This window comes from Centrocercus urophasianus, unplaced genomic scaffold (assembly GCF_019232065.1).
Source record: "Centrocercus urophasianus isolate 14NV4802_14NV808 unplaced genomic scaffold, USGS_Curo_1.0 seq_23, whole genome shotgun sequence".
Lineage (NCBI taxonomy): Eukaryota > Metazoa > Chordata > Aves > Galliformes > Phasianidae > Centrocercus > Centrocercus urophasianus.
Window position 1 is genome coordinate 13,695,363 of NW_024884789.1, and position 22,511 is coordinate 13,717,873.

General features: G+C 40.1%; 2 protein-coding genes across 3 annotated transcripts; both read right to left on the minus strand.

Moving 5' to 3' along the window:
* Nucleotides 1-353: 353 nt before the first annotated feature.
* TM2D3 (TM2 domain containing 3) lies at nucleotides 354-4,736 on the minus strand. 2 transcript variants are annotated; one of them, XM_042824371.1, is made up of 6 exons: nucleotides 4,643-4,736; nucleotides 4,022-4,117; nucleotides 3,203-3,360; nucleotides 2,478-2,652; nucleotides 1,815-1,890; nucleotides 354-790 (listed from the first exon to the last, which is right to left on the minus strand). In XM_042824371.1, the coding sequence occupies exons 1-6, from the start codon at nucleotides 4,728-4,730 to the stop codon at nucleotides 625-627; spliced, it is 759 nt and encodes a 252-aa protein (XP_042680305.1). In that variant the 5' UTR covers nucleotides 4,731-4,736; the 3' UTR covers nucleotides 354-624. The 2 variants fall into 2 exon arrangements, with proteins under 2 accessions (XP_042680305.1, XP_042680304.1); XM_042824370.1 differs by having other exon boundaries at nucleotides 4,022-4,120.
* A 948-nt stretch (nucleotides 4,737-5,684) lies between these two features.
* TARS3 (threonyl-tRNA synthetase 3) lies at nucleotides 5,685-20,753 on the minus strand. Its single transcript, XM_042824611.1, has 19 exons — nucleotides 20,508-20,753; nucleotides 19,979-20,053; nucleotides 19,008-19,198; nucleotides 18,274-18,397; nucleotides 16,985-17,106; nucleotides 16,244-16,361; nucleotides 15,572-15,636; nucleotides 14,799-14,877; nucleotides 13,581-13,727; nucleotides 12,339-12,437; nucleotides 11,848-12,014; nucleotides 11,169-11,331; nucleotides 10,448-10,585; nucleotides 9,868-9,945; nucleotides 9,316-9,416; nucleotides 8,112-8,216; nucleotides 7,342-7,414; nucleotides 6,564-6,678; nucleotides 5,685-6,452 (listed from the first exon to the last, which is right to left on the minus strand). The coding sequence occupies exons 1-19, from the start codon at nucleotides 20,751-20,753 to the stop codon at nucleotides 6,304-6,306; spliced, it is 2,355 nt and encodes a 784-aa protein (XP_042680545.1). The 3' UTR covers nucleotides 5,685-6,303.
* Between the last annotated feature and the right edge of the window lie 1,758 nt (nucleotides 20,754-22,511).

A 22,511-nucleotide genomic window follows, 5' to 3' on the forward strand; every position in this document is an offset into this window, starting at 1 on the left:
TGAGTGAAACAACCGTCCGACCACCGCCCCTCGGAGCTCCGGCTGACCGCAGGGGCGGCCAGGCTGCGGGCACACCGCCACGCCTCCGGCTCGGAGATCGACTTGCAGGATGGCTGGCTGGCACAGAACGAGATATTTCCACTCGTACACAGGTCAAACCCAACCGAAACAAAGCCATCCTGGAACTCAAAGGTACTGCGGTTATTTTGCATTTAGCTTTGAGCCTCAGAGCCATCTAATTGTAGCCCCATTTCTAAGTAACCGGTCAGAAGCAAAAGCTAGAGATGAATGCAATGAAGATCAGCAAGCACGGTGCCCTCAGGCAAATAAATTAACCTCCCGCAAGCGCGCAATGGAAAAAAAACATTATTGACATATATTGGTAATCAACCTTTCTCAGAAAAGCAGCACATCCATAAATGAAGGGAAATTAACTTCAATTTAGTGATCCACCCTTTTGTTTTACCTTATTTAAAGGCAAACTAAGTACAGATACTGTACGTTAAAATGTATCCACACAGAAAGAACAACTGTTCTTTATTCTATCTTAAGGGCACAGACTCCTACACGCTTCTATAGGGAGCCCTTTCCAAGCAATTACTCCTCTTGGAAATTACAACTACATTAAATATAAAGAGAGCCATCTGCAGGTCCCACGTAGCCCACGCCAATTAGCAGCACATCAATCAGTGTCCAAATTCCAAGTCCACCAAAGCTGAAGAGTTTTCCCAGACCTTCCCTCCACTGGCCCAGATAGAAACGATCTGCTCCAAATCCACCCAGGGTGATGCTGTGCGAATGAAAACAATTCATTACTTCTGTGTTATGTTATAGTTACATTTATAGCACCCGGAGACTCGACAGTTTTTCCATTCATGGCAAGCAATGAAAACGAAACTTCTCTACTTTTCTAACTTTGTAGAAGCTTGAAAATAGGCTATAAAAACAGCACACTCATCCCTACACAAGAGCCAACTTCTTCAGCTGGTAGCAGGAATGACTCCTGCTGTGAAGGCAACTGTGTTACGTTATGTCCTTAATCACAGTCTTATGTATTTGTCTTGGAGAATATGGATTCTTGCTACATAATTCATCATTTTTGAAACTCTAAAACTTACTGGAAAATGTCCAAAAAAACCCCCCAAAAAACACCAAAAGAACTGCCTGTGCTTTCAAATCATTGTTGCAGTTCTCTAATGGCTTAATGTGTCAAAAGCTACCAAAATAGTTTATTTCAAAACTGCTATGCAGCTTTCTACCTTAATAATTTTAAAATTAAAGAATCTTTCCTTTTAAAGCATTTCCAGCTATAACACTTGGAAAAGAAGCCTTAAAAAGTGTAAACTATCTACACAATGATCAGTGATACCCATCAAATTCAGAAATAGCTACATTCAAGATGCATTCAATTTGGATGATTTTCAGCCTTAATTGCTTTAAGCATATTATAAAGGGGGAGAAAAGAATCTGAAGTCCACAGAATTATTTCAGCATTCTCATCTGTTACTTCAGTACCTCATTACATTATTTCAGTAGCTCATCTGTCACCATACAGAATACAGAAAGCATGTCCCCTCTACTCTACTTTACTCTAAAGAAAGCACATCCAATGCAGAAATAGGGTAAAGGTTTTCTTTCAAGCTCTATTGAAGACAGCTAATACAAAATCTTCAGTCATCATATGCCTCCAAGTTCTAAATTCTAAACCATTATCAACTACCCACTGCACTGAACAATGTGGAACAAAGATTTTATACATGATACGTTCGCACTAATTCATGTCAGCTTAAGTTCTGCTAATAGCTCTTGTGTACCTTAGTGCCAGGGCAGTAGACCACTTATAACCTCCAGTCCAGTTGCAATACAGCATCTTTGGAAAGACTCTGTTACCTGAATGTTAGAAAAGGTTTGAACCTTAATGCAACTGACAAAAAAAAAAGATCACATAATAAGCAAGAAAATGACATATGAAGCCACACTCACTGTATTCCTCTAACAAGGCACTAAAAGGGTTGGCAGTGATTGAAACAGGAATTTTTGAGAAAATCTTACATTTTACAGTCCTCTGTAGACAATCAAACTTTGTCTCACATCAGAAAACATGAACGGTAAATGAACAAATAAACAGGGAAAAATTAAACTAGTGGGGTGACACCAGTGTGACTTTTTCCACTATCCCGAGACGTTTGAAATTGATTCTATTAATGTTGTGCAAAGTAGTTTAAGTCATAAAAGTTAACAAAAAGAAAGACCAATTTTCCCTCACATGAAAGGTATACAACAGTCCTGAAAAACAATGTTTGCAGTTAGCTATCACTTTTATAAACAAAAATTAAAACGCAACTGTAAAAAAAAAAAATCGAATAGATTGATCAAGGTGCAGATTGTTACTGTAATCAACATAATCACTGTGCTGACTCAACATTAAAACGCCATTTAGAAAAATTCTTCACAAAATCCCTGGTACAGCACTTTACCCAGACAGTGGATGTGGTCCCGCACTGTGCAAGTGGCATTGTATCGCTGCCGGGGACAGGAAACCGTCATGCAGTTTGTAGAATTGGTGCACACGTAGTCAGTTGTTGGAAGCTGCCAGCAAAACTGGCACGTCATGTTAATTGTAAAGTTCTCCTGCTCGTGGTTATTCTGATCCTACAGAAGGACAGCATTACCACTTCATTAGCAATCAAGAAACGGTCAGCTTTCAGTATCAAACTGCATCTCATAGACAGAAATGTTGGGCAAAATGTCAGTTGCTCTTTGTTACCTCCATATCCAGTAGAAAAATCAACATGATAAAAGTGACAAAGGTATTAAAACACAGTTTTAGTACTACTGCTTCCTCTAATCCAAATGAGGCTGCTGCCAAACTGACTGTTCTTACTCATTCGGTTTCAACCTCTGACAGACATTAGCCTCCCCATTCTCAAACTGGTTCAGTTCTTGTTGGTCAGCATGCCAATTAAACACAATCGATCAGTGGCTGCATGACAACAAGATCCAAAGCAAGAAAGGCAAGCAGAGAAGAGTAGGTCTGACTCTACCAACTGCCTGCAGCTCAATCACAAAAAACTGATAACCTGCCTATGATAACCTAACAAACTGCATATGTAAGAAGTTTTTAAAAAGATACAGATATTTTACGACAAGATGTCACAGTAATTAAATTACTCAAAATTAGTTTTAAAAATAGGTTACTTACAACACAATGAACATGCGGTTTGACTCTGCAATCAAAAGTGGCTGGCTTCCCATATATGCAGGAATAATTTGTGTTACATATCATGCAGTCTGGTGGCAACCTACTGCAAAGTCCATTGCTTGGACACTTAGTCACATAAGCTGGAATTTCTGTACTTTCTGAAAGATGAAATATGTAAATGAAATTATAAAAAAAATTCGAATTTAAAAAAGCAATCTAGTCTGAAGCATGCATATTCAAATACATACACGTGTATTGATACCATATAAAGGACTTCCCTTAATTTGCAACGTGCGGAATCTATACTATATGACATAGCAGAGCAACTTGCAAGGATCTTGAGAAGTTCTGCACTGGACAGCACAGCCCAGCACAACAACACTCAGCATGGACCTTCTCACAGACATGTATTGTTCACGTGTTCAGAATCACCTCTTAATTTACTCCCTGTCTGAAACATTTACCTCTGCGTACCCTCAAGGATGTGCAAAAGCTGTGTTTAATTGCACTGGGAGCAGTAACAACTTCTTGCAGAACTCTGAAGTCTCTCCAGAATTTCCACCATCCATCATAGGCATAAAACACATGAACTACAATGCCAATTTAACTTTAAGATTTTATATGAACGAGTTTTCTAACTGTATAACGCAAATCATTTCTTATGGTTATTGAAGAGTAATTCTTGATATGATGCTCCACAACTTCTCTAAAAGAACACAGAAGTTTCTAAGACAGAACTGAAGAGCTTTACTGGTAACCTCAATACTCGGAGGAGAAAACCCACAGGGCTACAACACAGGGAACAGCAACACACTGTACCTGCTGCCCTGAAGTAGGGAGCATCTGTGCTTGTTGAAGTCAGGCTTTTTGCAAACGTGGACTGTGGCTGTGAATGCTTCGTGGCCATCAAAGATCCTGCTGTGAGGGGAAGGAAAAAAAAAGAGAAAGTGGTATTTTTAGAATAAAGTGCACCAGGAACAGTTTGATTTCAGCACATTGGTTAAAAGAAAAAAAACATGGAAAGTGCAATAATAATAAAAATATGTCAGGTTTCCCATTTTATAAATAATAAGATGTAAACATTAAATATCAAAGACGAGCAGAAGTGATTTACACCTTTCAGACAACCCACGCTGATGTTCCAGCTCAGCCTTGTTTTCTCACCGCTCATTTCCCGCCGCGTTCACACCGCGCACTGCAGCCGCTCCTCACGCGGAGCTGCAGCACGGGGCCGCGCCCGGGCAACGGTGCCGCCCGGCGGGCGTCAGGGGGCACCGCTCCACCGCCCACCTCCAGGCCGCGCGTCTGAGGTCAGCCCCGCCAGCAGCCCCGGCCCCGCCCGACCACCCCGAGAGCGGCAGCCGCCGCGCTGAGGCTCCGCCAGGCCCGCCCTGCCCGTCCCCACCGCCCTCCCCAGCCCGGCCGGGGCACCGCGCTCACCGCGGCCGGAGAGGACGTAGAGCTGCGACACGAAGAGCGCGACGCCGCAGAGCCGCCGCAACGCGCTTCGCCCTGCCGGCGCCGCCATCTTGTCTGCCGCCGCCTCACGGCCGGCGCCTGCCCGGAGAGGGGCGGAGCGCGCCCGCCCGCAGGCGGTGCTCGGGGCCGAACCCTGCAGAGCGGTTCTGCTTCCCTCCCGCCTTTCCTCAGCGCCTGTGTCCTTCACGTGCTTCTCCCCGCATAGAGTTAGAGCATGTCCTGCAGGTCCTCTAAACTGCCACGGCTACAGCACGGATACACGTGTTAAAGCCCGGTACTGGAAAGGGCGGGAAGCTCATCTTAAACTACTGCCCCTCAGTGCTGGAGCCCGAACACATCACGGGTCATGGAAGGTGAATGTAGCCCACACAAAACAAAACTTTCACAGATAAGAATATATGCTTAAAAATAGAAAAAAGTTACCCCAATCATCTGACATTAATTCCGTAAAGCTGAACAGAAAGCTTTCCCCATCCTCCTTCCTACAGTTCACTTTTCTTTTTTCTGTGGGTGTCAATCAGTGAAAGCTGGGTCACAAGCCAACTAGCACGGCACAAAGCACGGGGCCATGGAACACAGGCTGTAGGCAGGGGGAAGCACTGGCGTGCTTGCAATAACATCTGTGTCAAAGAGCACTTCCAACTCGTGGCTGTATGTTTACAAAGGTTGACAGAGCACATAATAGTGGAAAAAATACTCGTGGTTAAAAATCACATATCAAAAACATTGATTAAATGCCCTGCAGAATTAACTTTAAAAATAATTTATAAGCATAAACAATCAGATCAGGGAAGTAGAACCAATTTGTATTCCAACACACTTGAAACAAAAAAATGAAGATTACATCACCCAGTTTCAGCACACAGTATCCCAAGCAACCACAGCAATAAATCACATGCCCATTTCTTTGAAAGGCAAATTGAGTGGGATTTTTTTTGATTGTTTTCAAAGAACCAAGTCAACAACAAACAGGCAGAAATAAAACACTTCCCACACACGGATATGGCGGTTAATTCAACTTCATTCTTGGTAATCGCCTTTACAGCAAGCAGTTACCGAAGGCATGGGCTCATTCAGTACCTTGTTACATTGTGATTTCCAACAGATACCATTTATTTATCACTTGTGAGCAGAAATTCATGAAAGAACAGGCTACTCCCTTACTCCAATATCTGATACATATTTGACAATTCAGAGTTAGAAAAAAGCAAAACCCAAGAGCCAAGCTCTGGATTCCAGGCCATGTCAGTTCTGCAGCTGCTGTGTGACTGAGGTAGTTCAGCAGCTGCAGTCAGCACATTTCCCAGCCTTCTGCTCCTTCAGATAGTACAGCACTACCTATTTACACAGTAAAACTGACATATTTCAGCAGAAGTGTAGGATGCCTGACAAAAAGGGTTCTGCAACCAGCACTGAGCAGAGTCCCACAGGACAGTTAAAGGAGTCACCCACTGCAGTTGTTTTCTCATGCTATTCTTGTAGAATCAACACTGCTACCTTTGCTCGGCTTGTGTGTCCATGCTTCAAATTCTTTCAGATGAGCATTACTGCTATGGAGAAGGAAAGCAACACCATTTCACACGGGCAGTTCATATCTGTAGTTTTTGTCCTTAGTAGCAACATCAGAATTCTTCTTCTGCATTTGGAAGACGCAAACTCTTAAATTTCTTGAGTTTCTCAATTGCAGAAGATACCGAAATTTCTCCATGAACTTTGTTGTCTCTTGTTCTCACATTGACAGCATGATTTGCTTTCTCCTTTTCACCAACCACTGCAAGATATATCACAAACAATATTAAACTACCTACATTATTAAGTGAGTCTAGACGAACCATCCGCAACATCAGAACTTAAATGACATGCAGAAAGACCCTACAGTTACCTAAGATAAAGTTATATTGAGCCAGTTGTGCATTTCTGATTTTCTTGTTGAGTGTGCAGCTCTGATCCAAATCCACATCTGACATAAATCCTGCTTCAAAAAACTCAGTGCAAACCTAAAAAAAGATGTTTACTATTACAGCATATACTTTACGAGATTCCATCCAATAAATAGTTTATAAATATAAATAATTTAGCTCTTATGAACAGCTGTATTAGTGAAATCAATAAAATTATTCGAAGAAAACTGCACACACCCTTAAAAGCTTGACAGGACCTTAGTGCTTAGCAATTCCTTGTTAGAAGAAATAGAAGTTAACATCCGTATCAAACATTTGCTGATCCTCTCAGACAGCTACACTGCTGAATGCCAAAATGCCTCAGCCACAGAAAGAAGAAAAGGAAGAGAACCATTTATGTTTGCATTAAAAGGGGGTGAGAGTTGGTAAGAACTTTGCCTATATCCTAGAAAGCGGAAGAAACCAAGTCTACCCCTACACTTTAAGGGGATAATTCTACAGCGAAACATTTATTAGTATGTAAGGTAAGTAGCTCAGAACATTTTTCCTGTAATTATTACTGAAGTTTTTAGATGGTAACAAAACGCCAAATATTTTGTTATATTTCCCTTTCTCAGGCTTACACAATTTTAGAGGGCATGGAAAAAAATGACTTGACCCAAAAGCGTCTCCTGTATTATTAAAGCATTTACTGCTCGCTCAAGGATGAGTATTTCAGGAGCTACTAAAATTGCTCGCTGCATAAAGCTGTATTCTCACCTGCCGTGCATACTCTTCAGAAGTAGGTCCCACAGGCACAACCATCACCTGCCGTGGAGACAGCCAGAATGGCCTGGCAAACCCAGTAAGAAGAAAAGATAAATGAGCACTCTACCTTTTCATTCATATCCACAGAATTGTAAGCTAAGAATGTTGCATGTTGCCTTTACACTTTTCAATTCACATAAAATATCAATCAGACTGAGTCCAATAAAATGGCATGCACAGAACTTAGATCTTCTGTTTGCTTCCTATCAATTTCACAGATTTAAATAGAATTTCTTCACATAATTTCTGCTTTCATTTGTTATATAACTTGATAGTACTAGGTGAGTAGTCTCTGCATGTAAAGGTGAGAATTCACTCTTCCTTAATCCTTTAATCTATTAAAGAAGAAATCTCTTCAGAGCTAACTAGAGATGAAATAGAACAACTTACAAATAAAAAAAAAATAATCACATATCTGGGCTAATTTATGCCTGTGTAAGCATCTACTTTATGTATATTAAGCATCTTCCAATAAAAAGGAAGAAGTAAAATGCAGCACACACACATTCAGTTGCAATTCGTATCTCACAGAATTTTTAACCGTGAGCTATCAGTAGAACACACAACTGGAACTGCAAAACTAGATTTCATTTCATCTCACCTGCTGTTAAGAAAACCCTAGAGAAATCATTTTGTAAGCTGATGTATGAGACATCAGGGAGGACCTATACTTCCTAACCACGTTGTTAAACATTTCTCAGAATTGTATTTGTGTCACATACCATTTTCCTCCATAATTTTCTGCTAGAATAGCTATCATTCTCTCCACAGATCCCAGAACAGCTCTGTGAATAATCACTGGCCTCTTTTTATCATCTCCATCTTTGCTGAAAAAGACAATAATTTCAAAACCACACTTCTCCTAGATCACATACATGCAATCCTACTAATTTTTTTGATTTTACTTATCACAGTAAAAGAACAGTAATTTATACTAAGCAAGAATTGCCACTTGCTACTAAAAACCTACTTCAGAATGAATCATGCTTTTAAAGGAATGCAGAGTAATCAGAATGACTGTGACATAGACACAAGTTCTTAAGCTTTAAAAAGCACACTCTACAATTTGACTCCAAAACTGACAGCTCCTTGTCTCTGTATTTTAATATTTTATATCATTCCTCTCTTTTCCACTACGACTCGAACTCGTCTTCTTGCACAGGATTTTATCTGCCTTCATTATTCATTTCTTTTTTTAAGATACACATCTCTGGTTATGGAAAAAAAAAAAAAAAGGCCAGCTGCTGTTTCTAATCTTATTTTCTACTGAAGAGTTATGATGTCTACTGAAGAATATGCAGCAGAACCAAAAATAACCAACACCTCCCTCAAACTTTTTGTATTATATAAAAATAAACATCGTAATAAAAACAACTCAGAAGACATGGTTCTAAAATTAACACACTCAGATGATAAAACCTCTCTTCTTAGCTGGAAGTCTAAGTGACATTTTCCTCAAAAAACTATCTGCATTCGCTTTATGTTCTTCAAGGTCACCTAATTCTATCCAACAAAAAGAGCAAAGCATTTCCTACTGCAAACATACCATCTCCTCAATGGATGTTTGAATACGAACGCAATGTCAACACGATGACTAGACTAAAATTAAGAACTGACTTAATTTTATCAGTTGCTTACCAGTTTTCTCAAGACAAATAGACAGGTCACCAAGTTTTCCTACAAACAATGGCATGTGCAATTAAAGTGAGCTATCGTCATACTGACAAAATACCTTCAAGTTCTGGACTGAGTCCTCCACTCTCCAGAGATGTTTTCCTTCATAACCCATTGCAGGCTACTTAGATGCAAACTAATAATTTGCTAAGTGAGCAACAGAGCATTTATCTAGCTCAGTTTATGGAAATTGCAGATAAGTATTCTATTTGTTCTAGTTAGAAGAGGAAGATAAGTATTTTAATCACTCACCCAACGTAAGTAAGATTAAATCGAATGGGTAGCTGGAAATCAAGTTGGATAGTAGCACACTGATGGTATCTGCCAAGAGCATCTTTGATCTTAATATCAATCTGTGAATCATAGAATGGCCTGGGTTGAAAAGGACCACAATGACCATCGGTTTCAACTCCCCTGCTGTGTGCAGGGTCACCAACCCACCAGACCAGGCTGCCCAGAGCCACATCCAGCCTGGCCTTGAATGCCTCCAGGGATGGGGCATCCACAGCCTCCTTGGGCAACCTGTTCCAGTGCTTCACCACCCTCTGGGTGAAAAACTTCCTCCTTATATCTAACCTAAACCTCCCCTGTCTCAGTGTAAAACCATTTCCCCTTGTCCTATCACTATCCACCCTGTTCCCCCTCCTGTTTATAAGCTCCCTTCAAGTACTGGAAGGCCACAATGAGGTCTCCCAGGAGCCTTCTCCAAAGAAAGATTACATAGTAACCTGATACAGTTACAGTGTACGTCTTGTGTACGTTGTTGTCCATCCTGAAGTTGTATTAAAATATCAATTCACTAACCTTAGGACCATAAAATGCTCCATCTCCTGGATTCAATGTCCACTGTACTCCAAAATTATCCAAGCTGCTTTGAAGTTGCTAATCATGAAACAGAAAGAGTAATTACAACAACAAAACCCCACAACCTTTACAGGCGTACGAGAGCTTTTCATCTCTGTAAAAGTGTAAGCATTTTTCTCTGAAATACTAAGCAACTCAACATGCTGATGACCATCATTCAAACATTTAGTCACTTATGATATTCTTTAAAATAACAGTTCCCTGTAAGAATTTTGATTAATCTGAGGAAAAAAAAAAATAAAAAAAAAAAAATCAGTTCAAGATAAGGGACTCCGTAAAAAATCTAAAATTCCTCATTTTATTTAGAAACCTCACATATTATACAGTTTTTCAACATGCATTTCTATTCAAGATAATATTTAGCATCTGACTTGCACAATTTCACAAATGTCACTGTTCAACATGAAAAATTTAACTAAATATCTACTTCTATAAAACTTGGCAGATATTAAATATATGTATACAACATTTATATATATATATATCTTTTTAATTATTATTTATTTTAAATGTCAATTACCTTTTCTGCACGATCCCAAATCTCTAATTCTCCTAGATAGTTTTCTGGTCTTGTTGAAAGATGCAATTGGAAGGTAAAGCCAAAGATAGAATAAACTGACTTCAAGAAATCAAGACAGCCCTTAATTTCTTCTTCAATCTTAAATGTAAACAAAAGAAATTATTTGAAAACTAAAACACAGTATTTTTAGGATTTGTTCACATCAAAATCTAATTGAATTTGCTGAACTCACTACCAGAGCTAAGAGGCCACTACATAACAACCATCATGTATGAAAATGGGAGGGGGAAATAAAGGAGGAAAAATATTTTGCCTTTTGTAATTTACTTGCCTGATATATCAATCTTACTCAAGGGAAAACTCCTATACAAAGATCCCATTCTGCAATTCATATCAATAACATCCCTTAAATATTTTTAAGGGATTTTAAGTTTTATTCTTTTTATGTAAGTATTTAACTCCAAAGAAAAAAAAATTACAGCACTGCTATTTGAGACTTCCAACAAAATAACTTCAAGAGGCTACTGATGAGCATTACTGCAGAAGATTAAGAAATATGAAGTCTCAGGTGATTAAGTAGAAAATGCCTACATCTAAAAAAAAGCACTGAAAACAGCATTATGCTAGAAAACACAATAGGAAAACTTGGAGTGAAAATACTTGTATGAGTTTTACTTTTTTTAAGTGTCAGTTTGAGTTGGTGAGGAGAGTTTTTTTTTACCTGTTCTATTGTACAGAAGATGTGAGCATCATCTTGTTGGAAGCGCCTCACACGAGTCAAGCCACTTAAAGTGCCAGAGAGTTCATTTCGGTGAAGAACTCCAAAATCTGCAAGTCTCAGAGGCATTTCCCTCCAGGACCGTGGACGATGAGCAAACATCAAGCTAGAAGGAACATGAACCTTGCTTTTATCCTTCTTGCAGAAGATTTAAGTCAGTACGTAAACTAGCAGTTAATATAGATGGTAATTTCACTGCTAAGCATTTATTCATTCAGACTGCCCATGTTCTAAAAGGCAGGTAAATGGAGAGCACAAGGCACTCAAAAAGCCTTGCTAGAGCCCACCTAGAAAAAAGCAACGCTGAGAATAACCACCAGAATTTTTGATACGCTGTATCTGAAGCCTCAATCTAATCGACATTACTCACATTTGCTACTGGTACAGGCTAATATCGCTACACACAAATCTAGCTACTTAGTCTAGACTTACTGAAAGACCCTCCTACAAGAGTTTTATTTGGTCCGCTTTGGGATGCTGCCAGGGAGCTCTCTAAAATCCTAGCTGCTCAGTAGTCTACTGCACACACAAATGATGTGTATTGACACCACGTTTCTTTCTCCTCAGCCTCACAAGAGATAAAAACAGTGAAGAAAGAATGCTTTCATTTGAAAATACAAACCAGTGTCCTGGACAGTTCATTGGTTTAAGTGCGAAAGTTTCTTTCTCTACTTCAAAAGAGAACATATTTTCACTGTAGTGCTGCCAGTGCCCAGAAGTTTCCCAGAGTTTACTGTTGAAGATGTTTGGAGATACAACTTCAGTAAAATTACGCCTGTGATACTTCTCCTGTAAAACAAATCAAACGTTTACAAGATGATATAGAAAGCTGTAAGCAATATTCTGATTTTCTTACTTTTAAAAAAATTGTTTTCTTACTACGGCACTTTACTGGGGAAGCAAACTATGCATGAAGGCTTTACATAACTGTAAAACGTGTCAGTTAAGAATACTTTCATCTGTCCTATTTTGGAAAAGGTTAAATGTGTATGATCTTGGTGAAAACGGCATGTGCTTACATACATAGACCCATCTCTCCCTGAGAACAGCTCAGTGCTACAAACAGCATATCCCTCGAGATCAACAGAAAGCATTAAGCATGTCAATACTCACTCGTATGAAATCTGTGAGTGTATTATAAAGAAAGGCACCTCTGGGGAGGAAAAAGCAGCTTCCAGGACTCAAATCATGAAAGAAGAAGAGTTCTTGCTCCTATGTAAATATAAAACAGAATTCTGTAACATCAGTTCAGATCTCTCTCTTCTAGTTACCTGCAGAAAATGAGTATTTGACACACTGAGACTTAACAAAAATGAAAGAATACAGTAACAAGATGATCTAACACAGTAACAAGATGATTTCTAAAAGTTAACAATTTCTCAGCAACAGATGTTAATTTCCCTCCAGTTCTTACTCTTAGAAGTCTGTGTATGACTGGTAGCCCACTTAACTCAGCGGCTAAATAGACATTTCCTCAAAATCTTGAAGCCTGAAGTAATCTTACCATTAGCAACCAATGCAATTACACATATACCCATCACATCTGAGGGCTGACATCCGAAGTTTGAGAGCTGGTCATTCTTCAACAGAATTATCTCAAATACAAACTTAGAAGTGTGGCTCTGGTACATCTTAAGAGTACCAGTAGTCTCTTACATTTATTAGATACCAGATACGTAGATAATTTTTTTTTTTTTTTTAATAGTAGATAATTTAGTTTTGAAAATGCAAGTAAATAATCATCAAGTACTGTACAAACATTCAAGTCTTAGTGGGTTAATTGAAACAAACACAAACACTTCAGCAAAGATCATCTGCCACTCCTATCCTTTGTCAGTTTTCTGTAAGTTTCTCATTGACTTTTCTTCTGAGTCACCCCAGTTGTTCATTACTGCTTACGAAGGCAGCCCATATTTGTGTTTTGGCACCTACCAACAAGTAGCCACAGGTTCCCATCGACATCCTGCTGGCTACTGATGCTAATCTTCATTTAACACTTCAGTGTTTCAAATGAATGCCTCTCTGTTTTCAACTGTATATCACCCATTGTGTCTTTGTAGTGCTTTATGTAGGATCTCAAAATACCCTACATCACAAATGTTGAGACATACCTCCCCAAGCCCAGGGACTACCTCCCAATTTATTCCCAATGTTAGTTCAGCATTTGTAAGCGACTGATGAGCCAAATTTGTTTAAATGAAATTTTGAAATGTAAAGTACACTGTAAGATAAATGCATAGAACAGGTTCCCATTTAAATTACCCTAAAAAGAAGAAAGGGAAAAAAAAAAAAAAAGGAAAAGAATGAATTCTATTGCAGTAGCACAAAAGAGAAGCAGACCATAGAAGAGCATACCTTTCCAATTTTCCTATGATCTCGGTTTCTAGCTTCTTCCTGGAATTTTTCCCATTCCTTCATCATTTTGTTATCAGGGAAGGATATTCCATAGATTCGCTGCAGAGTTTCCATGTCAGCTTTTCCTTCCCAGTACGTAGAGGAATTCTGATGGACAAAACCCATAGCTGACGATAAGTACTGTTATACTCTCAGCAAGAGGAAGAATAGATGTTAATGCATTTGAATGTTACGGCTTTTAATTTGGTAAGAGAATTACATGCAGTCATCCAGCATTTATTTATATTACAGATACTCGCATGGCGTTTTAGTCAGCATGCCTAATGCAGTAGGTATAAACAAGAGTCACTAGTCAAGTCATATTTATTTTACTGTATTTTAACTCAAACCACGTGTTATCTCTTGTTAAAGTTCAAAACAACACAAAAGATAAACACGGAAGTCAAAAAGAAAACGACTCTCTCAGTTAAATCCTTGCTTTCTGACAAGCCAAACAATCCATAGACTTCAGTCAGGAAGTCAGCAGAAGCAAGTATAACAAATGTCCCAGTGAGGACAGTCTGACAACAACATCAGAATCAGCATCTGCAACTAACTTAAACTGCCACTGCCCGCTTTACCTCCTACACCTGAAGGACTCCTCCTTACAAGGTCAAAACACTACTTTCTGATCCAATTTACATCTTGGAAGTTATTTTTACCAGAGAATGGAGGGAACGTGCATAATGCATGGACAGAACAGCACAAAGATGTGACAGCCACTGCAAAGCCCAACCACAACAGCTGCACTGCACAGTGCAATGCTCTGAAGATACCAGCACAACAATACAGCAGCACTGTCACATTAGGTCAGCCACATTAACTTCTCCACTGTGCATGGCATAGCTAGTTCCACACCACTACTGTGAGTGTGTTTGCTCTGCTCCTCATTATACTCATATAGTTCAACTGCACTAACACCACAATTAAAAAAAAGATGCTATCAGTTTCCACTGATGATTGCTGTGATGGTCAACAATAAGTAAGCCTTGGAAATGGATGAAGGAGGAAAGTCAGTAGTTCTGTTTGATAAGAAAGAGGAAATAAATGAGGGACTATTTTTAGAGTAAGCAAAAGAACCAATCCAGGGGACCTTGTCACTTCAGGAAAAATAGATGAAGAAATCAACTGACCAGCTTATGGCAGTTAGGATTTAAAATGTGCTTTATTTAAACTCACCTTAAATATTTTAAGGGCCTTGATTTTTCCAGTGTGCCTCACATGTGGGCCCCTGCAGAGATCGATCAGTGGACCACACCTGACCACCAAAAGAATGAAAGTGTTTATTTCAAAATAGTCCAGCATTTTAAAATACAGTCACTAATGACAAACAGGGTATTGCTTTACATGCTCAAATAATTAACAAGTACCTATATATGGAATACTCAGCAAATCCGTGCATCCTAAACCTAACTGCGTCTGGTACTTGAAGCAGGATATTCACTTGGTCAACACTCATCACATTTGATGCATTACCAGAACCACAGTATTACGCACAGCAATTCGCATATTTCCATATGTAAATTCATTTAAAATTGCTCGGAAATCTCAGACTATATACATCAAACAAAAAAATGTTTTTCTCACTTTCTTACTAAAAAGTTTTACTCCTTGCAACTGCATGAACAGGATCCTCGGCACTCAATACACACTTAACAATTAGTTTTATTCATTATCCAGCCATTCAGTTGCACTGGGGGTAATTTACTTTAATCTTTTTATTAAGAGGCAAAGACTGAAAAGATCTGCCATTTGCCCACCAACGGAGATCTGACCTGTCCTCACAGAGAAAGGAAATATCTGATTTTACATAAATTAATATTACCGATTGAAAGTCTCATTCCTGATTATGCAAGTATTCAGAAACAAAAACAGAAAAAAATATTATCCTCTCAAATAAAATGAGACATTTAACAGTATAAATGTTTTGTAACACCTCTTAATTTGTTTACCTGTAAACTGTGGTAGTTGGTGTGTTCACCTTCTCATTAAGGATACGGCACTTAAATTTGTTATACTGCATGAGGAAACACGAGAACACAGGGACACCATTACAACAGCTACTAACACTCTATCCAAAATTATGTATTAATAATACACATGCATCAGTAAGACTATCACAACTAGCAAGTCAGGTATACAATGTAAACATTCAACAGCCTTCCAGAAGCATTATAAAACAAAAGGGGAAAGAGAGAAATTATCCTCACTATCCAGACAAAGCGTTAAACATGGCGATTACCACCTGAAAGCCTCAAAGGACTTCAAAAAGACAACTATGACACAGTACAGTGAGACTGTTAACATTCACCATATAAAATGGAGGTCTAGGGAATAGTCCTTCTTTTTTTTTAATTCATCTCTGCAAGTTAACCAGAATGACCATATGTCTTTTAAGCACCAATAATCTAATTGAACTTGAGGTGCTTTTATACAACAAGAAATTGGGGTTTTTTTATTTCTTGAAAAAACACCTGTAAGGGATATGGAGAAGGGAGACAGTTCTTCTTTTATTATTATTATAACATAGCTAGGTACAATTCTGACATTGCAGGCAGTGTTTTGAAATGTAACTCTTATGAAAACACCATCATACCAGAATCACAGGTACTCCAAAGATTTACCTTAAACATGTCTAACAGGATCTCCTTCTTGACTTCCAGCCTTTCAAAAGGCTGCTTTTCTTTTATGATGTTTTTACAGAGGTTCTCTAGCGCTGGGAATTCAGTACTAGATACACCTCTACACAAACAGCCAAGGACAAAAGAAACACAAATCAATTATTCTGATATTCACATTCTTTAAGTAACCACATTACAACAGTCTAATTTGAAGACCACGGGACACGCTGTGATTTGTCACAGTAATGTCTTAGTTCCTCGATATCAGCTGTACTTTCATACACAAAGCTCTGACACACAAACAGTATCACTCCAAACAATCCCATTCAAATCACCCAGGTAACAGCCTTCAGTTCATTCAACTGTCTGGAAGACCATTAGCTCCAAATACACACAGCTAAATCCCGCTGCATTTTACACTTCCATGTGTGATTCTTCAAAGAAATTTCAGGAAGTTTTACCAAACCACTCCATGTTTGGTTTTTTTTGTTTCGGATTTTTTTTTCCTCCAAAAAAGACCATTCAAAAATCCCAAGTCCAAGCAGCTGTCTGAACACTGCTCTTGAATTCAAGTATTTAGACAAACATACATCTATACATCTCCCCTAAAAGATGGACACCTTGACAGATTTAGGCAATGTTAGAGACACATGACTTTACTTTTAACACACAAAACATTATGGAGTAAAATACTCCAGTGTTGCACTTCAGTAATGAGTGCTAAAGTTCTTACTGAATATTTACCTGTCCTCAATGTACATGTCATAGTAAAATCCATTCTCAATTGGTGGTCCATAGCACAAGCAGCCCCCATAGAATCCTTCCATGGCCTCTCCAAGAATGTGAGCACTTGAATGCCAGTAAACCTGCAGATCAGGTCGGATGAGCAAGTCATGGGATCATCGTTGTTATACAATTAAAATTAAAAAACAAAAACAAAAAAACAAGACCAAAAACATATGGCTTAAGATGAGAAACTGATAAATCAGTCATTGCTTTTTAAGTTATGTAAGAATTTCACCAATTTTCTGCTGTCATTTTTAACCATGGCAAATACTTGCATGATGATTATTAATTACTTCTTAACTACTTCTTTGACAATACCCTGGCAGCTGTAGCATTAAAGCCTCATCTTATTTTAGTCTGAAATACAATTATACCTCTGCACAACTCAGTCACTGTAATAAACATTCTGTCATGTATAAGCAAGTCAATTTCCAGTCAGTTTAAAGTCTATGCAGTTTAACTACATGTAAAGCAATACAATTAAGTTGCTGCTGTTCACATGTGGTATGTTCACAGTAAGACTGTAAACCACGTTATGTGTAACACCAGAAGGTGGGAGACAGCAACTCCACAGAAAAACACCCATCTATGTTCTAAGTCCCTACTAATTCAGGCCACTTAATGACCCAAAAGGCTCACGAAATGCCTTGAACAAACTTAATCACGTGAATCTGACAAAATGAAGTCTAAATCCCATGCATAAACACTGGCTAGAATCCCAGTCCCACAGAAAATTCCTGGGCACGTCACTAACTGTATTTATAGTGCAACTGACCAAGATGTGCTTACTTGTTTCTAACAAGCACTGTCAATACACAGCTGTATATATTTCATTTCATTTATGACTCAAATTTGATATTACACGATTCCTAGAAAATTTTAAGACAACCTCACTGTTGCCTTCAGCGTCTGATTTGCAAACACGTCCTTGGAACACACTGTAAGCCACACAACTTAGGCAAACTACTTCAACTTAGTACACAAATCAAGACACTACACAAAATCTGAATCTCGTACAGAGATATAATAACCTGTTTATGTGCAAGAGGAAATAAAAGAACAGTAAGAATTACTTCACCTATAAATTAGTTACATAGTATTTAAGCATCTTTGTCAAATAATGAGAAAAATTAATTGAACAGGTTTCTGGATTATTTTTTTTTTAATACAACATTTAAAAAGCATAAAGCTGCAATCAGTTCAGTGACACAAACTCTTTCCATCAAGTAAAAAACAGATTTATTTACAGCTTGTGCTTCTTCATCATCAAATGTAAGCAGCTCCAGAGTACAATCTCCCTCCAATGGACGATCCAGGTCCCACAGTTCACCATTCACTTTGGCTATGACTGCATTTGAAGCCAACCCTTGACTAAAGAACACAAAGAAGACACCAAAATATTTAGGTTCAAATTTGCAAAACTGGCAAGGTTTCTAGACCTGATGACCCCACTCACATCTTATAGCACCTAAAGACATTTAATCTTAAAGTTTTTAAGTTTGGGGTGTTTGGTTGGTTGTTTTTTTTGTTTTGTTTTGTTTTTGTTTTTGTTTTTGGTTTTTGGTTTTTTTTTTGTTTTTTTAAAGCACTTTCCTACTTTCAAAGCATAGACTTTTGAGGACTTCAAGGTTCATTCAACTTTCAGTACTAAGGATCTGCTCACAATTTTCTGCAACTAGCCAGTAACTCACAAACCTTTACATGTCTCTAAGTTCTTAACAGTCTAATTGTTGTATTTTTTAATTGGAAGCAAGCACGATGACCTCAGCACACAGCCTCAAGCATCACTCATGATTGGTGATACACATCCCTGCTATTGCCTTAGCATTCAGCAGAGGCCTCAACAATGCTTTTCACGTAAAGCAACTTGAGTCACCATTCACTCACTATGACATACATGTTTTACACAACAATGTGAGAGGCAAATAACAGTAACAGATTTATCACCCCAAAAATACAATCCCTTCAATTTGCAACTTACCTGATTCCTACAGCTAGCTGATAGGGTGTGGTTTTCCAAGACTCCCCATCAGCTATTTTTCCATCTGTCAGAGTAATTTTGATAGGTTTTGTCTCATTGGCTGCTCTGAAAGCTAGTAAAGCATCATGTTCTTTTTTCAGTGTTTCATAAAGCTTCAGTCTGTCTTCTATGAAACTTGGCTCACGCTGTAACTGTAACAAGGAAGTGAAATCATACATGCAAGGCAAAAATTATTTGCAAGAGAAATGGAAGGAAGAGATTTACAGTGCTGATACATTCCTAGAGGTTTCAACTGAGACTAGATTTCAATGTTAGAATTTATACTAACACGTAGTAAAGCATTGGTACATAATAGTGCAGTCCAAATTGCTAACTACTTTATAGTAGCTTTTCAATATTCCAATGCACCCTCATCCATCTGGATCTAAATAGCTTTGTGCGTCCGACCTCAGAGAGCAGCCCATACTTCTGCCCCAGTATGCATTTGGCTGACATCCCAGAGAAGTTTGGATCATGCCAACAAGAGCTCACTTCTGCTGGTCCTTTCAAAGACTCAGATCCAAGTTACTCAAGATAGTTTGAGGGAAGTTTCCTTTTGTTTAGCAGAAAACAAATTATGATCTATCAAACAACAGCCACCGTTGCCAACATTCTATTTCACAGTGCACGTTATTTAACTATTCATGAAACACCACCCTCTTTAGGAACCACTGTATCCTGACCTTTATTCCCCCAAAGCCCACGTACTGTTGTCATACAGAAAGTAGAGCACTGTGAATGTGTAAGAATTCCACGTGCAAGTTGAAAGTCTCTGACGATACATCTTGTCAATATGTACACTATAGAAAGCCTTCTTCCCAAACCTGAGATTTCAGAATACAGAGAGGTACTTCAGATCTCAGCATCTCTCCTGAACAGAACATCAAACAAAACTACTCCTCCTTTAATTACATGGTAATAAACCCACTCACTTCACTCTTGTGCCCACTGATGCCTTCCTTTTCCTTCTGGTCCACCACAACAGCAGGCCTTTCTGTGGAGGCTTCCTGAAAATAACGAGAACATATAGCATAACTCTGCTTTTGAGGCTTTCCCAGGCAGCCACCGAACCAACCGAAGCCGGCCAGCCCAGCCTCGGGCTAAAAAGGCAGCCTGTCCGTTCGGAGGCATCCCTTCTACACACACAGCTCACCTACAGCCAGAACCAGGCCGCAGCACGGCGCCCAGCAAAGACTGCAAGACTGCTGACCAGGCTTCCCGATATCGCTTTCTCAGCGTTATTTCAATCACCACCGCCACCAAGATCCCGACGCGTTCACACGGCCCGGTCAGCGGTAAGAACAGGCTGCGGTGGTTTGATACAACGATTCCGCGATCACGAAGCTCTCGCAGGGCGGGGAGCGGCGCCGCTCCGAGCCCACAGCCGTGACCGGGCCGGGCGTACCGCTCCCAGCCCGCCCCGCACGGCGCCCTTCCGCCGCCACGCCCGAGCGCCGTTACCTCGCTGCCGGCTCGTGGCTCCACCGGCGCCGCCCGGGCCAGCTCGGCCGCCAGGCTGCGGCGCAGGTGCAGGAGGCGGTACCGCAGCTTCTCGTTCTCGGCCCTCAGCCGCAGCAGCTCGGGGCTGCAGCCCTCGGCACAGCGCGACGCGTCCCGCTCCTTCAGACGGCCGACCTCGGCCGCCAGCCGGCACAGCTCCTGCTCCTGCCGCGACACGCGCCGCTCCGCCACCTCGACCGCCGCCATGTTCTCCCGGCGGGCAGCCCGCCCGCTACCTCCGCCCTCTGCCCCGCCCCGCCCCGCCCGCCCACACGGACGTGGGGCCGCCCGTGGCGCGGCTGAGCCCGCTGGGCCCGGTCAGAGCTGTGGTGTGTGCGGGCGGGTGGGGCCCTGCCTCGTTGAGGCCGCTTTAGGAGTCGCAAAACTGGCGCCGAGGAATGGCTGAATCATTAAGGTTGGCGAAGACCGCTCACAGCGCCTATAGGGTCCAACCGCCGGCCATCCCCACCGTGCCCCCTGTTCCTTAGGAAAACCACCGATTTTACAACAAATAATTGTTCCCACCGCGTATTACATGGATTCTTTTACCTCAAGTAGTCTCCCATCACCACCTCTTTCTCTGGTTTCCTCCTTTCATTGCACTTCCTGCCTATTTCTCCATTTTCAGTTTCTCTACCCAAACTTTCAGTATTTGTTTCACCCGGTTTTTACTGGAATTGTGATAACTACCAAACCAGGGTCAGCACTCTACACAGTTTACACAACTGGAAATAGCTGCACAGTGTGTGAAGGACAGCAGTCTCATATTTGTCCACAATTTGACACACTTCTTATGATACCACCCATTTTTATTTGTGTTTTTAAGGTTTTTTTTTTAAGACTAAAAAGACATTATTTCACCAACAAATGCAGAATTTGTTACCCCATTTGGGATAGCAATGACAATCATGTTCTCAGCACAATAAAATAAATGCAGATACAGCTTTGAGGTTAGACCTGATAAATGTACTCATACTACAGCTTCTGTGTCTCATCTTTGGGTTCTGTTTCTCTCCAAAGCTGCAGTTTGCACTTGATCTAGTATTTACTGCAGTAACAGAAAAACTTAGCAGAAGCTATAGTGGCTGAGAAGGCTAATTAATCAGATGCTAATGTATCTGGAACTACAGATTTCATCAGAATCTTTCAGCTGCTGAGATATCACAGTATTAATATTAGTTCTAACTACTGAGACCAACAAGTCGGATAAGAAAATAGCATGAGTTTTGATTGAGAATATGAAGAAAATGGGAGAGCAGTATTTGTACTAAACTTACGGAGGTTCAAAATCAAAGGGAGTTTTATGAATTAAGCTTTTAGTGGTCGCCTGAAAGATGTTCCAGGCCTTCCAGATAAATTGACTGCTTTCTCTGCCTACTGTGCACTACCCTTGGTTAGCCATGCTACCTGTGTATGAGGCAGATCGCTGGTACCTTTCATCACCTTTCTTCTCCCCAAGGGTCCCCTGTTATGTGGTGTGCAATACCACGCAAAGCATACATCGTTCTACTGGAATAGATTCACAAAGATTACAGAAGCAGTGACAATCTCACTGTTATGGTCAATAAGCCACAACACTCTATAAGGGGGCCATGGCAAACTAACACGTATTTCCACTCTTTACTCCAGCTAAGGTCACCTACGAGGCTTGTTATACCTGCAGCCAACCACAAGGTGACAGGCGATGCCTCCGAACAATTGCATGAAACCTGACTGGTTCACTGTCTGCCTGGTGACGTGCATAACAAAAGTCCTAAACGATGGAACGGTCAGTGGCCAACTTCAGTGATAACTGATAAACACCTGAAGCTTCAGAAGCAGAATCAGCCTGACAGGAAGATGTGATGGCTGCTACTTAAGAAGAGAGGAAACATTATAAAACTCATTTTCGTATAAGACTGGAAAGTATTTTTGTTTGCTACACAACAGGTAAAGTACCCCTCAGAAATTTTATAGGTAAAGCTG

Coding starts and splice junctions, on each gene's coding strand:
- TM2D3 (XM_042824370.1), bottom strand. CDS start 4,730: ATGGCGGCGCCGGCAGGGCGAAGCGCGTTGCGGCGGCTCTGCGGCGTC. Junction 2,653..3,202: donor AACCGCATGTTCATTGTGTT/GTAAGTAACCTA, acceptor GTCCTTCTGTAG/GATCAGAATAACCACGAGCA. Junction 1,891..2,477: donor GGACCACATCCACTGTCTGG/GTAAAGTGCTGT, acceptor TCTAACATTCAG/GTAACAGAGTCTTTCCAAAG.
- TARS3 (XM_042824611.1), bottom strand. CDS start 20,753: ATGGCGGCGGTCGAGGTGGCGGAGCGGCGCGTGTCGCGGCAGGAGCAG. Junction 15,637..16,243: donor TCCTGTTAGACATGTTTAAG/GTAAATCTTTGG, acceptor TTCCTCATGCAG/TATAACAAATTTAAGTGCCG. Junction 8,217..9,315: donor TTTAATCTTACTTACGTTGG/GTGAGTGATTAA, acceptor TGTCTTTTTCAG/CAAAGATGGAGATGATAAAA.